Source organism: Scylla paramamosain, chromosome 30 (genome assembly GCF_035594125.1).
Source record: "Scylla paramamosain isolate STU-SP2022 chromosome 30, ASM3559412v1, whole genome shotgun sequence".
Taxonomy (NCBI): Eukaryota; Metazoa; Arthropoda; class Malacostraca; order Decapoda; family Portunidae; genus Scylla; species Scylla paramamosain.
In genome coordinates, this window is record NC_087180.1 from 19,726,700 (window position 1) to 19,741,094 (window position 14,395).

The 14,395-nt window shown below is 40.1% G+C and overlaps 1 protein-coding gene across 12 annotated transcripts; it reads right to left on the reverse strand.

Moving 5' to 3' along the window:
- Positions 1 to 1,224: 1,224 nt before the first annotated feature.
- Positions 1,225 to 14,372, reverse strand: LOC135116009 (uncharacterized). 12 transcript variants are annotated; one of them, XR_010276139.1, is made up of 13 exons: positions 14,247 to 14,372; positions 14,042 to 14,119; positions 10,558 to 10,701; positions 9,587 to 9,864; positions 7,561 to 7,660; positions 7,309 to 7,454; positions 6,539 to 6,700; positions 5,335 to 5,443; positions 3,406 to 3,592; positions 3,074 to 3,247; positions 2,831 to 2,953; positions 2,153 to 2,261; positions 1,225 to 1,947 (listed from the first exon to the last, which is right to left on the reverse strand). XR_010276139.1 is itself a non-coding variant. In XM_064033222.1 (7 exons), exons 1-3 carry the CDS (start codon positions 6,590 to 6,592, stop codon positions 3,441 to 3,443), a joined length of 315 nt encoding a protein of 104 aa, XP_063889292.1. In that variant the 5' UTR covers positions 6,593 to 6,951; the 3' UTR covers positions 1,225 to 1,947; positions 2,153 to 2,261; positions 2,831 to 2,953; positions 3,074 to 3,247; positions 3,406 to 3,440. The 12 variants fall into 12 exon arrangements, 1 of the variants encoding a protein (XP_063889292.1); XR_010276137.1 differs by having other exon boundaries at positions 10,558 to 10,720; XR_010276138.1 differs by having other exon boundaries at positions 10,558 to 10,720; positions 14,242 to 14,363.
- Between the last annotated feature and the right edge of the window lie 23 nt (positions 14,373 to 14,395).

Below are 14,395 nucleotides of genomic sequence, written 5' to 3' on the forward strand. Positions count from 1 at the left end.
CAATAAACACGTAAGGAACAGTAAATAAACAATTAAGCCATTCATTGCAAGGGCCACAGTCAGAAAGTGAAAAAAAAAAAAATGCTTAGTTAAATACCGAGGCTAAATAAAACAAGGAATTAGACAAATGACAAATAATTAATAAATACATAAGGAATAATGAATAAACAAAAATTAAGCCAGGAAGACTATTATAATTATTGCAAGGAGACGATATGTATGTATGTATTGTATGTAATTCGAGGTTAAAATGGCTCAAATCTGACCCAACAGCAGGCCATAAGTGAAGGTGTTCCTCAAGGCAGGGAGGGGGGAGCAATGAATAGGGGAGGGGCTATAAACTATTGGGGGGATATTAATTAATGACGCATCCAGTTTAGCGTGTGTGTATATTTCGCGTTGTGATAATTTAAAGGTTTTCTCGCGTTTTTATCTTTATTTATTGATTGATTTTATTTATTTATTTTATTTTTTTGGCAGGTGTTATATTTGTTGAGTGTTTTAAGTAACTGTGGCTCATTGCATCAAAACTCCATTCATTACCTTCGTGGGAAGGTTCAATTTGGCAAGGTTTTATTTCGCATTTTGGGTTTTGTAGTAAATTATGCATTTTCTCATATTTTTCTTTGCTGGTATTGTCCCTTCCACGCCATATATGACTGGAAAGTTGGGGGCGCCTTCCCCCCCCCCACCCTCCACTGCTACGTTTTTTTTTCTTAATCAGTCAGTCAACCAATCAATCAATCCCTTCATGAATCATACCCATTTCCAGGTGTCACCACCACCCATAGATCTCTCATTCTGTCATGTATGAACAAGTGCTAAGGGCAAGCTGAACAAGTACAAAGGGCAAGCCAGCTGTCTCTTTTAATATTCTTGCCTGAAATAACATTACAAATGAGGGTCTATTAATCATCCATTAAATAATCCATTTTTATTGCTTTCTCATTCTTCTTGCTCTGTGTATTGTTAAATTGGATGGTTATATCATTGTCCCTTCCTGTGTTTTAGTGTGCCATTACCTGTCCTCTCTTCCAGCTGATATTTAGTTTGTACTAAAATAGACTGGCATAACTTTACAATTTATACACAAATAACAACATAAACCAATAATGCATTGATATTATGCATGATAGGAGTGGACATTTCCACTCTACATCATTAATGAATGCATGATGAGACGCACACTATTACAAAGCTAATGAGTTCAATACAAACACTCAATAACAATTTCAATAACTTTATTAAAAATAGCAATCTTTATAAATCATGAAACCAACATCAAATGCACAATAATGCAAACACTTTTTACACACACACTCTTTAATGATATTTCCTAATATACAGTATAATTCCAAACAGAGAGAGAGAGAGAGAGAGAGAGAGAGAGAGAGAGAGAGAGAGAGAGAGAGAGAGAGAGAGAGAGAGAGAGAGAGAGAGAGAGAGAGAGAGAGAGAGAGAGAGAGAGAGAGAGAGAGAGAGAGAGAGAGAGAGAATGATGTGACATGACATCTTTAAGTACAAATGAGTATATAGTAACCATACACTGATACTTGTCCCCTTATACAGTGATAAGTTTACCCAAACACAATGGACACGGATGGAACTTTTGGAGGCTAAAGTGCTCCAGGTGACTGGTGGACTCCATTTCATTGCGGAGGTCCAGGATTCTCTGCACAGTTGGGCTTTTGGTGTCAGTGGAAGTGGTGGCAGTGTGGCAGCAGTAACAGTTTTGGTCTTTCTATGGGCAAGTTCTGTAGGATTCATATTCTGCCTCCTCATGAGGGACATCAGTGTGAAGGGTCAACAGAGCATCAATTCCCTCCTCAGGCAAAGAATGATGGATGCAATTTTCTGTTTCTTGTTGTTGCTCCACCTTTTCAGAGTGCTTGAGGCGCTCGTCAGCCACCTTTCCACTGCTGGTGGGTGTCTCAGACTCACTGGTTCCTGTTCCACATCAAGAGTGTTAGCAGATGCCACTTGTATTTCATCTACTTAGTACATTACATCATTACATAAATAACTGGTGTTATCTGATATTAAAGTGCTAATGAGCAACATGCCACAGAAATCTGTTTATTTCAAGAAAATTATGAAGATAATAATAATGTTTCGTTGCACTTCATAAGATGGCTCAGTTTTTACTACTCACCAACACTGCTAAAGATAGCAACTGGACTCTTAAGGACGCTGCTTATCTTCTCGAGCTGCTGAAGGTCATGATCTGCTTCCTTTTCCTGCACCAGCTTTGATATCAAATCCTGCAGGAAACAACTGTGTTAATTCACATTTTGAATAAATCTAATAGATGAAATTTCACTTACAACACCTTATGTGTCTCTGGTGACTCATGGAGGACAGATACATCACCTGAGAGTAAATGGTCAGTGAAGAAGTTGACCCTTGATCCTGGCTAATCACATTAAGTACATTAAACACTCCTGTTAACTAATAAATGAGGGATAGATTTCTCTGGAAGGTTACATTACACTACTTCCCTGGCATTTGAAAACATTTTGCTCTACATGAACTCATATGGAAGCTTTACTGCAACATTAAATCTCAGCTAGATGCCAGATGGTGTAGCCTCCATCACAGAGCAAGGTAATGATATGAAGGCTTAGTACTTTGGTCAACACCTGAATAAGAACCGTTTGAGATGCAGCAGAGATCACTAACCTGGCCAGCAATTGAATAAGAAGTGTGTGAGATGCAGCAGAGATCACTAACCTGCCAGCAATTGAATAAGAAGTGTGTGAGATGCAGCAGAAATCACTAATCTGCCATGACATGAATAAGAAGTGTGTGAGATGCAAAAGAGAGCACTAACCTGCAGAGTGGTTTTGCTTCATTTCCTCTCATTCATGATGGAGGCTGGCAAGGTCTAACTCGCGTTCTCGAGCTTGTTGCTTCATCACTCCTCGCTGCAACTGGTAGATGGTGATGTAGTCACCTGAAGAAGGATTAAAATTCTTCATTAAAAGACCAAGGAAATGGGCATACAGTAAACAGTAAACACTTCCTCCACTTCACTTTTACAGATGATTCAAATGAGCAAAAAACATGCACTCACCGATGGACTCTGTCTCCTCATGCACTACAGCATGCTCAAGCTGCTACTTCCTGTCACTCAGCTCAGCCACCTCCTTCATGCTGCAAGTTAACCTGCTCTCCAGGACCCTGTGAGCCTCCTGCAGTTGTTGCAGCTTCTGTTAAAGCTCAGTTCCTCCCAATCCTGTTGTTTCTCCTGATAAAACAATAAGTTTGTTTCTCTCAACTTTTCTTAATACAGCCTCAATAAACAAATCCAATAACAATGCTTTTATTTTGTTATTAATTCAAAAAATTGAGCAACAGTGAGGAAAAATTATTTGCTTTATTATTAGAGAATATAAACTTTCTTACCTTTTGGTTCAGTTATGACATCTTCAGACAACTTTTCATGAGCAAGAGATTTCTCCCAGCAGTTTGTTATACTTATCCCTCTCACAGTCTAGCTGAACCTGAGAACTGCTGCACTCACTCTCCAACCTGCTAACCTCAGATGTCAGTGTAGCCACTTGACCCAGCAATTTCCCCTTGGTATCTGTACCTGGAGGTGAAAAATTGATGCAACAGAGGGCCAGACAAGAATGACCAATGGAAGTAATTAGACGTAATGTAAGAAGTGGGTATAAGACTAAGGGAAATAGAAGGGCAATGGAGAGAGGGTTAGATGCACCAGAAATGTCTGTGGAGCCAGGAAAAATTTTAACTTGTAACAGAGATAACTAAGAGCAACTGTGAATGAATAAATGTGATGTAGCCTCGACCCATGACTGGGAAAATGCAAAAGCAGCACCTCAGACACCAGGACCATGATGACTGGCAGCTCCCAAAATTAGCTGCTGGCTTTTGTACTCCTAGTCACCACAGGAGGCTCATCCACAGCTAATCCTATCAGCTGATCATCTTGGGTGAAGTAATTGTTTATCAGTCTGGCTGTTGAGTCCTGATGCAGAGATGTGTGTGTGTGTGTGTGTGTGTGTGTGTGTGTGTGTGTGTGTGTGTGAGTGTGTGTGTGTGGTGTGTGTGTGTGGTGTGGTGTGTGTGTGTGTGTGTGTGTGTGTGTGTGTGTGTGTGTGCACTTTGGAAAGCCTCCCTCCAAGGAGAATGTCAGTTTGATATACAAATATATATTCATGTGGATGGTAGCTCACATTTAGCTTCTGAGTTCTCACATGAAGACATGCCATCCTTGTCTTTTTCCTCTGAGGGGAGTGACTTTATACTCTGTGATAAGTGCATGCAGCTCACTATTCTGTCTGTGTGACGTTTTTGATTTCTATCTGTGAAAGACACAAGAAGGCAGTAAGTTAACTTGTTTAACATGCCACATCATTTTATATATATTATGCCAAGTTTAAACAGGAAAGCCTCACCAGAAGCATCAACTAAAGACCAAAGTGATTAACAAATCTTTCACTTTTACACCCTTAATGACAAAAGCTGATGATGTCCATATCCTGCATTTTTACACCTTCATGATTCCATTAGATTACATTAGATTACATTAGAACAGTATGTGACCAAGGACGTCTCCATTCTACATTGCCATGACAAGAATACAGGGCTTTACTGAACATAAACCAAGGACGCCTCCATTCTACATTGCCATGACAAGAATACGGGGCTTTACTGAACATAAACCAAGGACGCCTCCATTCTACATTGCCATGACAAGAATACAGGGCTTTACTGAACATAAACCAATGACGCCTCCATTCTACATTGCCATGACAAGAATACAGGGCTTTACTGAACATAAACCAAGGATTCCCTCCTCCTCTCTCTAAGGGTTAGGGTTCTCTCAACAGTTACAGCGTGGTGTGAGAGATGCAGTGCTGTCAAGGCTTTACTATTTTACAGGAAGCAACACACCAATAAATAAATGTTACTTTGGAAATGAAACTGAATAATCAAAGGCTTTATATCTCATGAACTTCCCTTCTTTAATAAACTGTCTTCAAGCTGACAGACTCCAGTAGTATTGCATCTTAGGAATATTCTACAGCTGATTTCATAATAACTGCTCTCTAAAACTGACTACTTGCCTCCTTCCCTGCCTCCTACAGACTCTACTCAACAATTGTTGCTATTCTGTTCATGCTGGTGTGACAGTTAACCAGTATATTAATTCCTTAGTTATGTACACTCTAGAATGGTGGTTCATTTTATCTACCAGTGATTTGAATTCCCAGCTTCTAAGTATTACATTATTATTTGTTGATTGGTACCATTTGTATGCAATCAGAGAAAGATTTCAATATAAAAACATATCCATGTTACTGTTACCTTTCAGAATGTAAACCAAAATGAAAGCTATGTAAATTTCTTGGTTCTTGTGCTTCTTCAAATGCAGTCCCTTGTCTGGTTTCTCTGTCAATTCTAATTTCTTATTGCTCTGTGGAAAAACAAAGTGCAAATGTTTAGGATGAACTGATTCAATAATATTGCTTTCACAATTTCAATATTGTTCACAATTTCTGCAGGAAGTTTACTCCATATATTTACTATACGATTAAAGAAAAAATGTTTGGCCTTGTGGGATTTAAAACGTTTGGGTATAATCTTGAATCCATTATTTCTTGTTAGGTAGAATGAATGAGGAGGAGGAGGAGGAGGAGGAGGAGGAGGAGGAGGAGGAGGAGGAGGAGGAGGAGGAGGAGGAGGAGGAGGAGGAGGAGGAGGAGGAGGAGGAAGGAGGAGGAGGAGGAGGAGGGAGAAACAAAGATAGGAGGGAAGGAAGAAAGGAAGAAAAGGGAATAAGAGAGAGAGAGAGAGAGAGAGAGAGAGAGAGAGAGAGAGAGAGAGAGAGAGAGAGAGAGAGAGAGAGAGAGAGAGAGAGAGAGAGAGAGAGAGAGAGAGAGAGAGAGAGAGAGAGATGAGGAGAGAGAGAGAGAGAGAGAGAGAGAGAGAGAGAGAGAGAGAGAGAGAGAGAGGAGAGAGAGAGAGAGAGAGAGAGAGAGAGAGAGAGAGAGGAGTTGGTAAGGAAAATTATTACAATGGTCCAAGGTGAAGAACAGGGACTGGAATGAGAAGTGGAAGAAGCATATAGAATTGGAAAATATAGTGAAGGAGGTATAAGACCATTAAAAGTGAGAATGAGATCCCAAGTTACAGTAAAGGAGATCCTAGTGAGAACTGGGAAGCTGGCTGAAAATTCAGAATACAAGAATATTTGGGTAAAAAAGAGATATGAACTTGGAAGAAAGGGAAAAAGAGAAGGATCTGAGGAATGAAGCCAAGCAAAAAAAAAACGAGAGAAGTACAGAGACCGAGAAGCAGAAATTTTATTGGAGGGTACTAGATATGAAACTAAGGAAATGGTATATTCAGGAAAGGGAACAAGAAATGAAAGAACCACAACAGCAGACAAGACAAATTGCATGTAGTGGGGAGAAGTAGTATATTAAGAGTAATATATACAAAACAAACTTCATGTAAACAAATAAAATTTTCAGAAAACTTGTCACACAAAACCTTATTAACAACTCACCTTCTCCTTCTGCGGCATTTCCTTCCTTCTTATCTTTCTCCTTTCCTTCCCCATCTTCCTCCTCCTCCTCCTCTCCTTCCTCTTTCTTTCCACCTTCCGCCTCCTCTTGTGACTCTTAACTCTCTTCCTCCTCGTCCTCCTCTTCCCCTGTGCTTCCCTCCTCTGAAAGAAAAGACTTGTTTAAAAAGCAAGCAAATATAGTAGTAATAGTAAAAAAAAGTCAATGAAATGAAAGTTTATACACATATGAAATTAGTGAAAATTTGACACCAAACATTCTCTATCTGTAACATTACATCAGAATGACGAGAACACAAGATATGAAAAGTGAAAGGGAATGATGTATATAACAAAGAAAAACATTGTATAATGACATATGACAGGAAAATAATCTTGCATACCTGAGTCCCTTAAATACTTGCTTCCTTGTATATTAACTCCCAAAATGCTCATTCCTTGTACTCCTCATTTTCAAAACACCTCTTCCTTATATATTGTCACTCAAACAACTCCTTTCTTGTACACTTATTCCTAAATCACTCCTGTCTTCCTGTATTCTCAATTCTCCAAACACTCGTGCCTCTGCACACCCAGTTCCTCAAAACATTTCTTCATTGTTTACTCATCCCCCAAACACAGCAACTTTCTTGTATACTCAGCTCTCAAAAGATGCATTTTTAAACATCCATAACTCCTTTTATTTTCATTCCCCAAACACTCCCGGCTGTGCACACTCCAGCACGTTAACACAATAACCAAGCAATACACACGACTACTGGCACCATCCAGATCTGGCCCCAGCACCCCTGCCCTCCTTGCGTGCCAGCTCCAGCAATGCACGGCCACAGCGGCAGTACGCGTCACCACACTCGGGCGCCTGCTCCCCACACAGCTCCACCAGGGACTCTGTTGCCTCCTGGAGTGGTAAGGAGTGTCAGTTAAACCTGGTGTTTACTTTCACTATGATATGAAACAATTAACAACACAGAAAACAACACAACTAGGTAACATGCAACACATACCACACCTAAGCAACAGACACACCTCGAAGGCAGCCACAAGCAGATTTGAAGTCCCCCACCAGGAGGTGTCGCTTGCCCCTAGAGAAACGGTCGAACGCTGCTGCACTTGCCGCACGTCCAAGGGGAGCAAGCAAAACAGGCCATCATCAAACAAGTCTTGACTTTAACCATTCGTAATTTACACCATCATATATTGTGGAGTAACTTCATGTTTAGTATATCTTAACATGGAACATTATTAAGAATGTGTACATGCTTGTATTATTTGATAAATTATGTGGTCAGCTACACTTTCCACTCACACTCTCATCCATCACCAAAATTAAACTAACCCCCTATTACTTTCCTCCCACCCTCAGAATTATTAAACTAACCTCCAGTCACATTCTTCTGACACCCTCATCCCTCACTAAAAATTAATACCAACTGGCAAAATTACCAAACTAACCTCTAAATATCATCCTCCCACCATCTAGTCTCTCACTAAAATTAATCTCACCAAGCACGATTATCAAGCTAATATCCAATCACTTTCCTCTGACCCTCAAAATCCTTTCCAGCTGGTAGAATTATTAACCTATACTCCAGTCACTTCCACCCTCTCATCCCTCATTAAAATTAATCCCAGCCTTCAAAATTATTGAACTAACCTCCAGTCAAAGAAATATCACTGGTTTTGTGGGGGATATTGTCACTGCACTAAGGGATGCACACAATTTCTCGTAAGTTTTCACATTTTTGCGTTCAACTGTACCGGTCTAAGTGGAGGAGTGAAAAAGTGACATCTAATGAATAGTTGCCACAAAACTTATTCTCATTACTTTTTGTTCCTTGTCAATTTTTCTTTCAGGCTTTTTTCATCATCACAGCAGCTTGAAATTTTGAAAATACATGCTATTTGAGGAGGTAGCTGTACATGTGAAAAAAAAGAAGGGAAACAAACATCCATACTTGTGACTGATATGAAAAATAAACTATACATATAAATTGTATATTTCACTTTTCTTTCTAGCAATTAAAAAAATGTACATACGACAGTATTTCTTTCTTTTCCTCATTAAATACGACAACAGTATTTTTCCTTCCCTTCAGTACACACCGAGCCTTTCCCTTAGTACATATCACAGTACTTTTCCTTTTTGCTCAGTGCATATGAGAATAATTTTCCTTTTTCCCTCCATGCATTATGACACTACTTGCCCTTTTCCTTTTCTTTCCCTAAATAGAGAAGACAAGACAGAAATTTTCTTTCCCTCAATACACAACACTATTTTTTCTCCCACTCTCTCTCTTGTACAGAGTCAGTTTCAATGTACTGGAAGGTTATGCCTACGGGAAACTGAAGGGACAGCTCAAGCAACGAGTGGACGGGCACGGTAGGAGCTCTGCAGTCAGGGGAAGCTGACCTCACTGTCTCTGAATTGTCCATCACTGAGGAGAGGTTGAAAGTTGTTACCTACACCCAGCCTATCTATATCATCAGGTGAGAGATACAGGTGATGATCAAATAATATTTTAAAGATGTTGAACAAAGTGCTCCCTTAAACAGATTAATTGGATCAGCAAAATGTTCAGAATATGAAATGTCAAATAATTAGATTGATCTATCTATATGCCAGGCTGGCAGTCCCTATACAGGGTGCCCCAGACACTACACTATACACTCACATACAACATTGACACTGTTAATCCAAATTCTAATCTATTTATCTATATACCAGGCCAACAATCCTCCCCAAGACACCGCAGACAAATCACCACACATTCACACTCTTAACTTCATTATTATTAACGATTTAGCTGTCTATACATCAGGCTGGCAATCACACACAAAATGGCCCAAACAAGGCACCACACACACATTCACACTCTTAATATCATCTGTCAGGCCCTAGTGGAAAGGGACAATCTTGTGGCCCACCATACTACACCTCAGGAGGTCAGACACAGCATTCAGTTAACAAAAAATCACATTAACACCCACTCCCCACAGAACATAGTAACACAAAATCAGATTAACACTCACCCCAACGTCACATTCACAAGACAAGTTCTCATCCCACAGCCGTAAACTGTTTGCGGCCACCCACGAGGACCTTGCCAAGAAGATGCTTGCCCTACACAACCCCAACGGACACAGCTCTGTACCGGCGCATCCCGGCTAACACGACAGGCCTCGCCAGCATCCTCTTCTTCATCGAGCGACTCCAGAGGTGCTACATACCCACGGGGGAGAAGCCTGTTAGCATGGGAGTTGCTGCTGGCTGGTACATGTTGTCAGCTCTCCTACAACAAGGTGAGGACCTGTTGAGGTGTAAGACTGGTCAGTTCAAGTGTTGGAGCATTTAGTGTTTGGTAAGATGGCTGGTACATGTTGCCAGCCCTCCTACAGCAGGGTGAGGACCTGTTGGGGTATGAGACTAAGTTGAATGCAAGGGTAGTGGTGTTTAATGTTTGATAAGATGGGAATACAGAAAGACAGTTATTAAAGGATAGATTTAAAACTGGGAAACTTTACATGATACCTGGTGTATATTCATAATTGAGCTGATATTAACTTGAATTAGTTCTGGCATGAGCAATATAAGCAAGTGGTGTTAATATGACTGATATGGATATCAAGTAATGTATTTAATTTTATCAGTAGTTCTCTTCATATGATGATATCAACAGTTTTCTTAGTAAGATATGAGATATAAATCTTTTAGAAATGATGAGAAAACTCTTAAATTGCATTTTCATCTCTGAAACATTTTAAAATGGTCTTTTCTACATTTTTTAATTTAAAAAGATGTGTTACTTTCAAAGATTTTAAATTGCCTTTGTATCATCCTCCATGTCTTAAAATTGCCTTTTCATGGCATCTTTCCCTCCTCCTCTTCCTCCTGCAGGCTCCAACACCTACCCAATCAGCAGTGCAGCACGGGTAATCTACTGGGTTGGCTACAGTGTGTCCCCTCATTGTGTACACATCATACTCTGCCACACTGGTCTCACATTTTGCTGTGGAGCAGCCTGCACCTCTGCCATTCAGCAACCTGCGGGACCTGTCTAGGCAGTCAGGCTGGGATGCTGGATGCAACAACAATGACCTCTTCCAAGTGACAGCCTCGGTGGGTCCTTGGCTTCTTGCTGTGTGAACTGATATACCATCCAGTGGCTGAGAGTTGAGGAGAGAGAGAGAGAGAGAGAGAGAGAGAGAGAGAGAGAGAGAGAGAGAGAGAGAGAGAGAGAGAGAGAGAGAGAGAGAGAGAGAGAAAGAGAGAGAGAGAGAGAGAGAGAGAGAGAGAGAGAGAGAGAGAGAGAGAGAGAGAGAGAGAGAGAGAGAGAGAGAGAGAGAGAGAGAGAGAGAGAGAGAGAGAGAGAATTTTGTTCAGTGCCAGATTTAGGAGTCCACAAAAAGACCAGCTGCCCAGGAGCCTCCACAATCTGGGGTCTCCACAATCTGAGGAGTCTCCCACATAAATATTCTGTAAGTGAAAGAAACTTAAATTAATCAAACACTAGTTTTCTATGAACTAAATATTTTTTTTATTACTATCAAAATAACCACTTGTTTCATTTACACTAAATAAATATGTTCCTTTCACTATAATATATTATATGTATTAAAAACTGCATGGAATACAGATACAAAAATATTAATATAAATATTTCAGGTAGATGGCCTCCACACTCAGGCTGCTCACAGGCCTCCACAGACACAAATCCAGCCCTTGATTTGTAAATTAATTATTTTATTTAATTATTTATTTTTCCTTTGTAAGAGGAGCACTGCCTTAGGGAGGGAGAGAGAGAAAGAGAATAATAAAAAAAAAAAAAAAAAACAGATGCCATTTCTTTAAGAAATGGCATCTGTAATAATAATCTGTTATATGCCATAATAAATTATGGCATATAACATAAAATGTTATATGCCATTTGATAACAGTTTTCTATAGATCTAAGTGTAACTCAGTAAGTTTGTAACACAATCTCCCTTTCCTAAATCCAAATTGCTTTATTATCACTGGGAGAGGCTGGGATGGACTGGGAGAGGCTGGAATGCACTGAGAGAGGCTGGGATGGACTGGGAGAAGCTAGGATGCACTGGGAGAGGCTGGGATGGACTGGGAGAGGCTGGAATGCACTGAGAGAGGCTGGGATGGACTGGGAGAGGCTGAAATGCACTGGGAGAGGCTGGGATGGACTGGAAGAGGCTGGGATGGACTGGGAGAGTCTAGGATGCACTGGGAGAGGCTGGGATGGACTGGGAGAGGCTGGGATGGACTGGGAGAGGCTGGAATGCACTGAGAGAGGCTGGGATGGACTGGGAGAGGCTGGGATGGACTGGGAGAGGCTGGAATGCACTGAGAGAGGCTGAGATGGACTGGGAGAGGCTAGGATACACTGGGAGAGGCTGGGATGAAAAGGCTGGGGCTGGGGCTGAGGCTGGGGGAAAAGGTCAAGAATGTTGGGTGTATCTCCAAGACAGTCAGGAATACGAGTAGGGTGTTGCACCAATTGCTCTAGGTCATGGAGGATAGCAAAGTTGTAGGCTAGTTCACCAGGATGGTCAGTGAAGGGAGAGGAAAGCCAAAGCTGGTGGTGAACATTGAAGTCTCCAAGAATGGAGATCTCTGCAAAAGGGAAGAGGGTCAGAATGTGCTCCACTTTGGAAGTTAAGTAGTTAAAGAATTTCTTATAATCAGAGGAGTTAGGTGAGAGGTATACAGCACAGATAAATTTAGTATGAGAGTGACTCTGTAGTCGTAGCCAGATGGTGGAAAACTCAGAAGATTCAAGAGCGTGGGCACGAGAGCAGGTTAAATCATTGCGCACATAAACGCAGCATCCAGCTTTGGACTGAAAATGAGGATAGAGAAAGTAAGAGGGAACAGAAAAGGAGCTACTGTCAGTTGCCTCAGACACCTGAGTTTCAGTGAGGAAAAGAAGATGAGGTTTAGAAGAGGAGAGGTGGTGTTCTACAGATTGAAAATTAGATCTTTGACTGCGAATGTTGCAGAAGTTAATGAAGAAAAAGTTGAGGGGGGGTGTCAAGACACTTAGGGTCTTTGACAGAAAGGCAGTCTGACCTGGGGACATTTATGGTCCCCTCCCCAGATGGGGACTACGAGGCTGGTGTAGGAGGTCGCCACGATGATTTTAAAATTTTTGAGTGAAGGGTGTGTGTGTTATTAGGTGCTTGTAGTTTTGTGTGGAGGAAGAGAGTTGTCTTTAGAGGGCAGGCTATGACTGCCCCCTTGTGTTGTGAGACACAAAGGGAAACGTTCAGCGAGGTCACAGCTGGGTTTAATGATAAGTTCACAGCACCCCCTGAACAGTGCTTTAGACCTCACTGGTAGTAATTATCATTTAGGCAGATGTCTACTGCCTCCTCATATATATATATATATATATATATATATATATATATATATATATATATATATATATATATATATATATATATATATATATATATATATATATATATATATATATATACCCAGCCAACATTGGATAATGGGAGGCATGTGGGTGTTTTTGTGGGCTACTTTATGGGTCCCATGTGGGCTACCCACATTACTGTAAAACACAGGTTGTTCTTGGAGATTTAAACTTTTTGCATTTATAAATATTCATTCACATGACAGTAAAGATTCATTTTACTAACATGCCAGTTTCTCTTAAACCAAGCAATTTACGTGTAATCTTATCTTACAAATGGCTTGAGGCATTCTCTAACCCTCTTGGAAAGTTGACAGATATAAGTAATACTGCTAATTTTCATTGAAATATTAAAAGAAAATTAAATAAATAAATAAATAAATAAAATAAATAAATAAATAAATAAATAAAAATCTTTTGGTTCAGTGATGTTCCTCATTTTTTGTCCAAGGTTCTAACCATACCTAAACTAACTTAACAACACCAAAACTAACCTAACCATACCTGCTGTAACCTAACCATACCTAAACTAACTTGACCACACCAAAACTAACCTAACCATACCTGCTGTAATCTAACCATACCTTAAACTAACTTAACCACATCCAAACCTAACTACACCCAAACTAACCTAACTGTACTTGCTGTAACCTAACCATACCCAAAACTAACCTAACTACACCCAACCATATCAAACCTAACCTAACCATACCTAAACTCAAGGCAAGGTATGGCGTGTCTAGCCAGTGGTAGCCATAATTATTTCCTATTTTCATCAATAAGAAAAGGCATTGAATTCAATTTAAAAAAAACCTTTCAATTATTGTTAAAGGTTTGTAGAAAAGAATATATCAAGAGCTAGTGTTATTTCATAAGATAGGTAATGAAATACTGGCACATTAATAAAAGTGATATCAAGCCTCAATATACTGACATACGGTAATAACAGTGTAGTACCATCACAATCACCAGCACCACCACCTTACCATTTATATCACTAGACAACCACCTCTACACCGTACGTAATGTACTTTCCACATATAATGCATACCTTTGGGCAAATTGGTGTCAGCGGAGCATTGAATGAATGCCTCTTGGCACTTGCTGGGAGACTGGATGCCTTGGTAATCTGCAGGGATCACCACTTTTTAACACAGGCTAACTTCTTACTTTACACGTTATGGAAGGCATCAAGTATGGCTTCAAGCATTTTAAAGTATTCACAACATTGTCGAGTGCAATTTAAGATACCTTACTTCTGAACTGGTGTGAACCGCCAACGTACTGTTTACAGCACCCGCTGGGTTAAAACGTATGTTCACTTTTTAAATCTCTGAATTAAAGTATATTGCATTTTCAAGTTCAAAAATTAAAAATATTATTGCATAAAAATAATGCACTTTTC

Excerpts from the sequence above, each read along its gene's own strand:
- LOC135116009 (XM_064033222.1), bottom strand. The coding sequence starts at position 6,592 with ATGGGGAAGGAAAGGAGAAAGATAAGAAGGAAGGAAATGCCGCAGAAG. Across the intron at positions 5,444-6,538 it reads AAATGCCGCAGAAGGAGAAG|AGCAATAAGAAATTAGAATT; the intron begins GTGAGTTGTTAA and ends GTTTTTCCACAG. Across the intron at positions 3,593-5,334 it reads TTTGGTTTACATTCTGAAAG|GTACAGATACCAAGGGGAAA; the intron begins GTAACAGTAACA and ends TTTCACCTCCAG.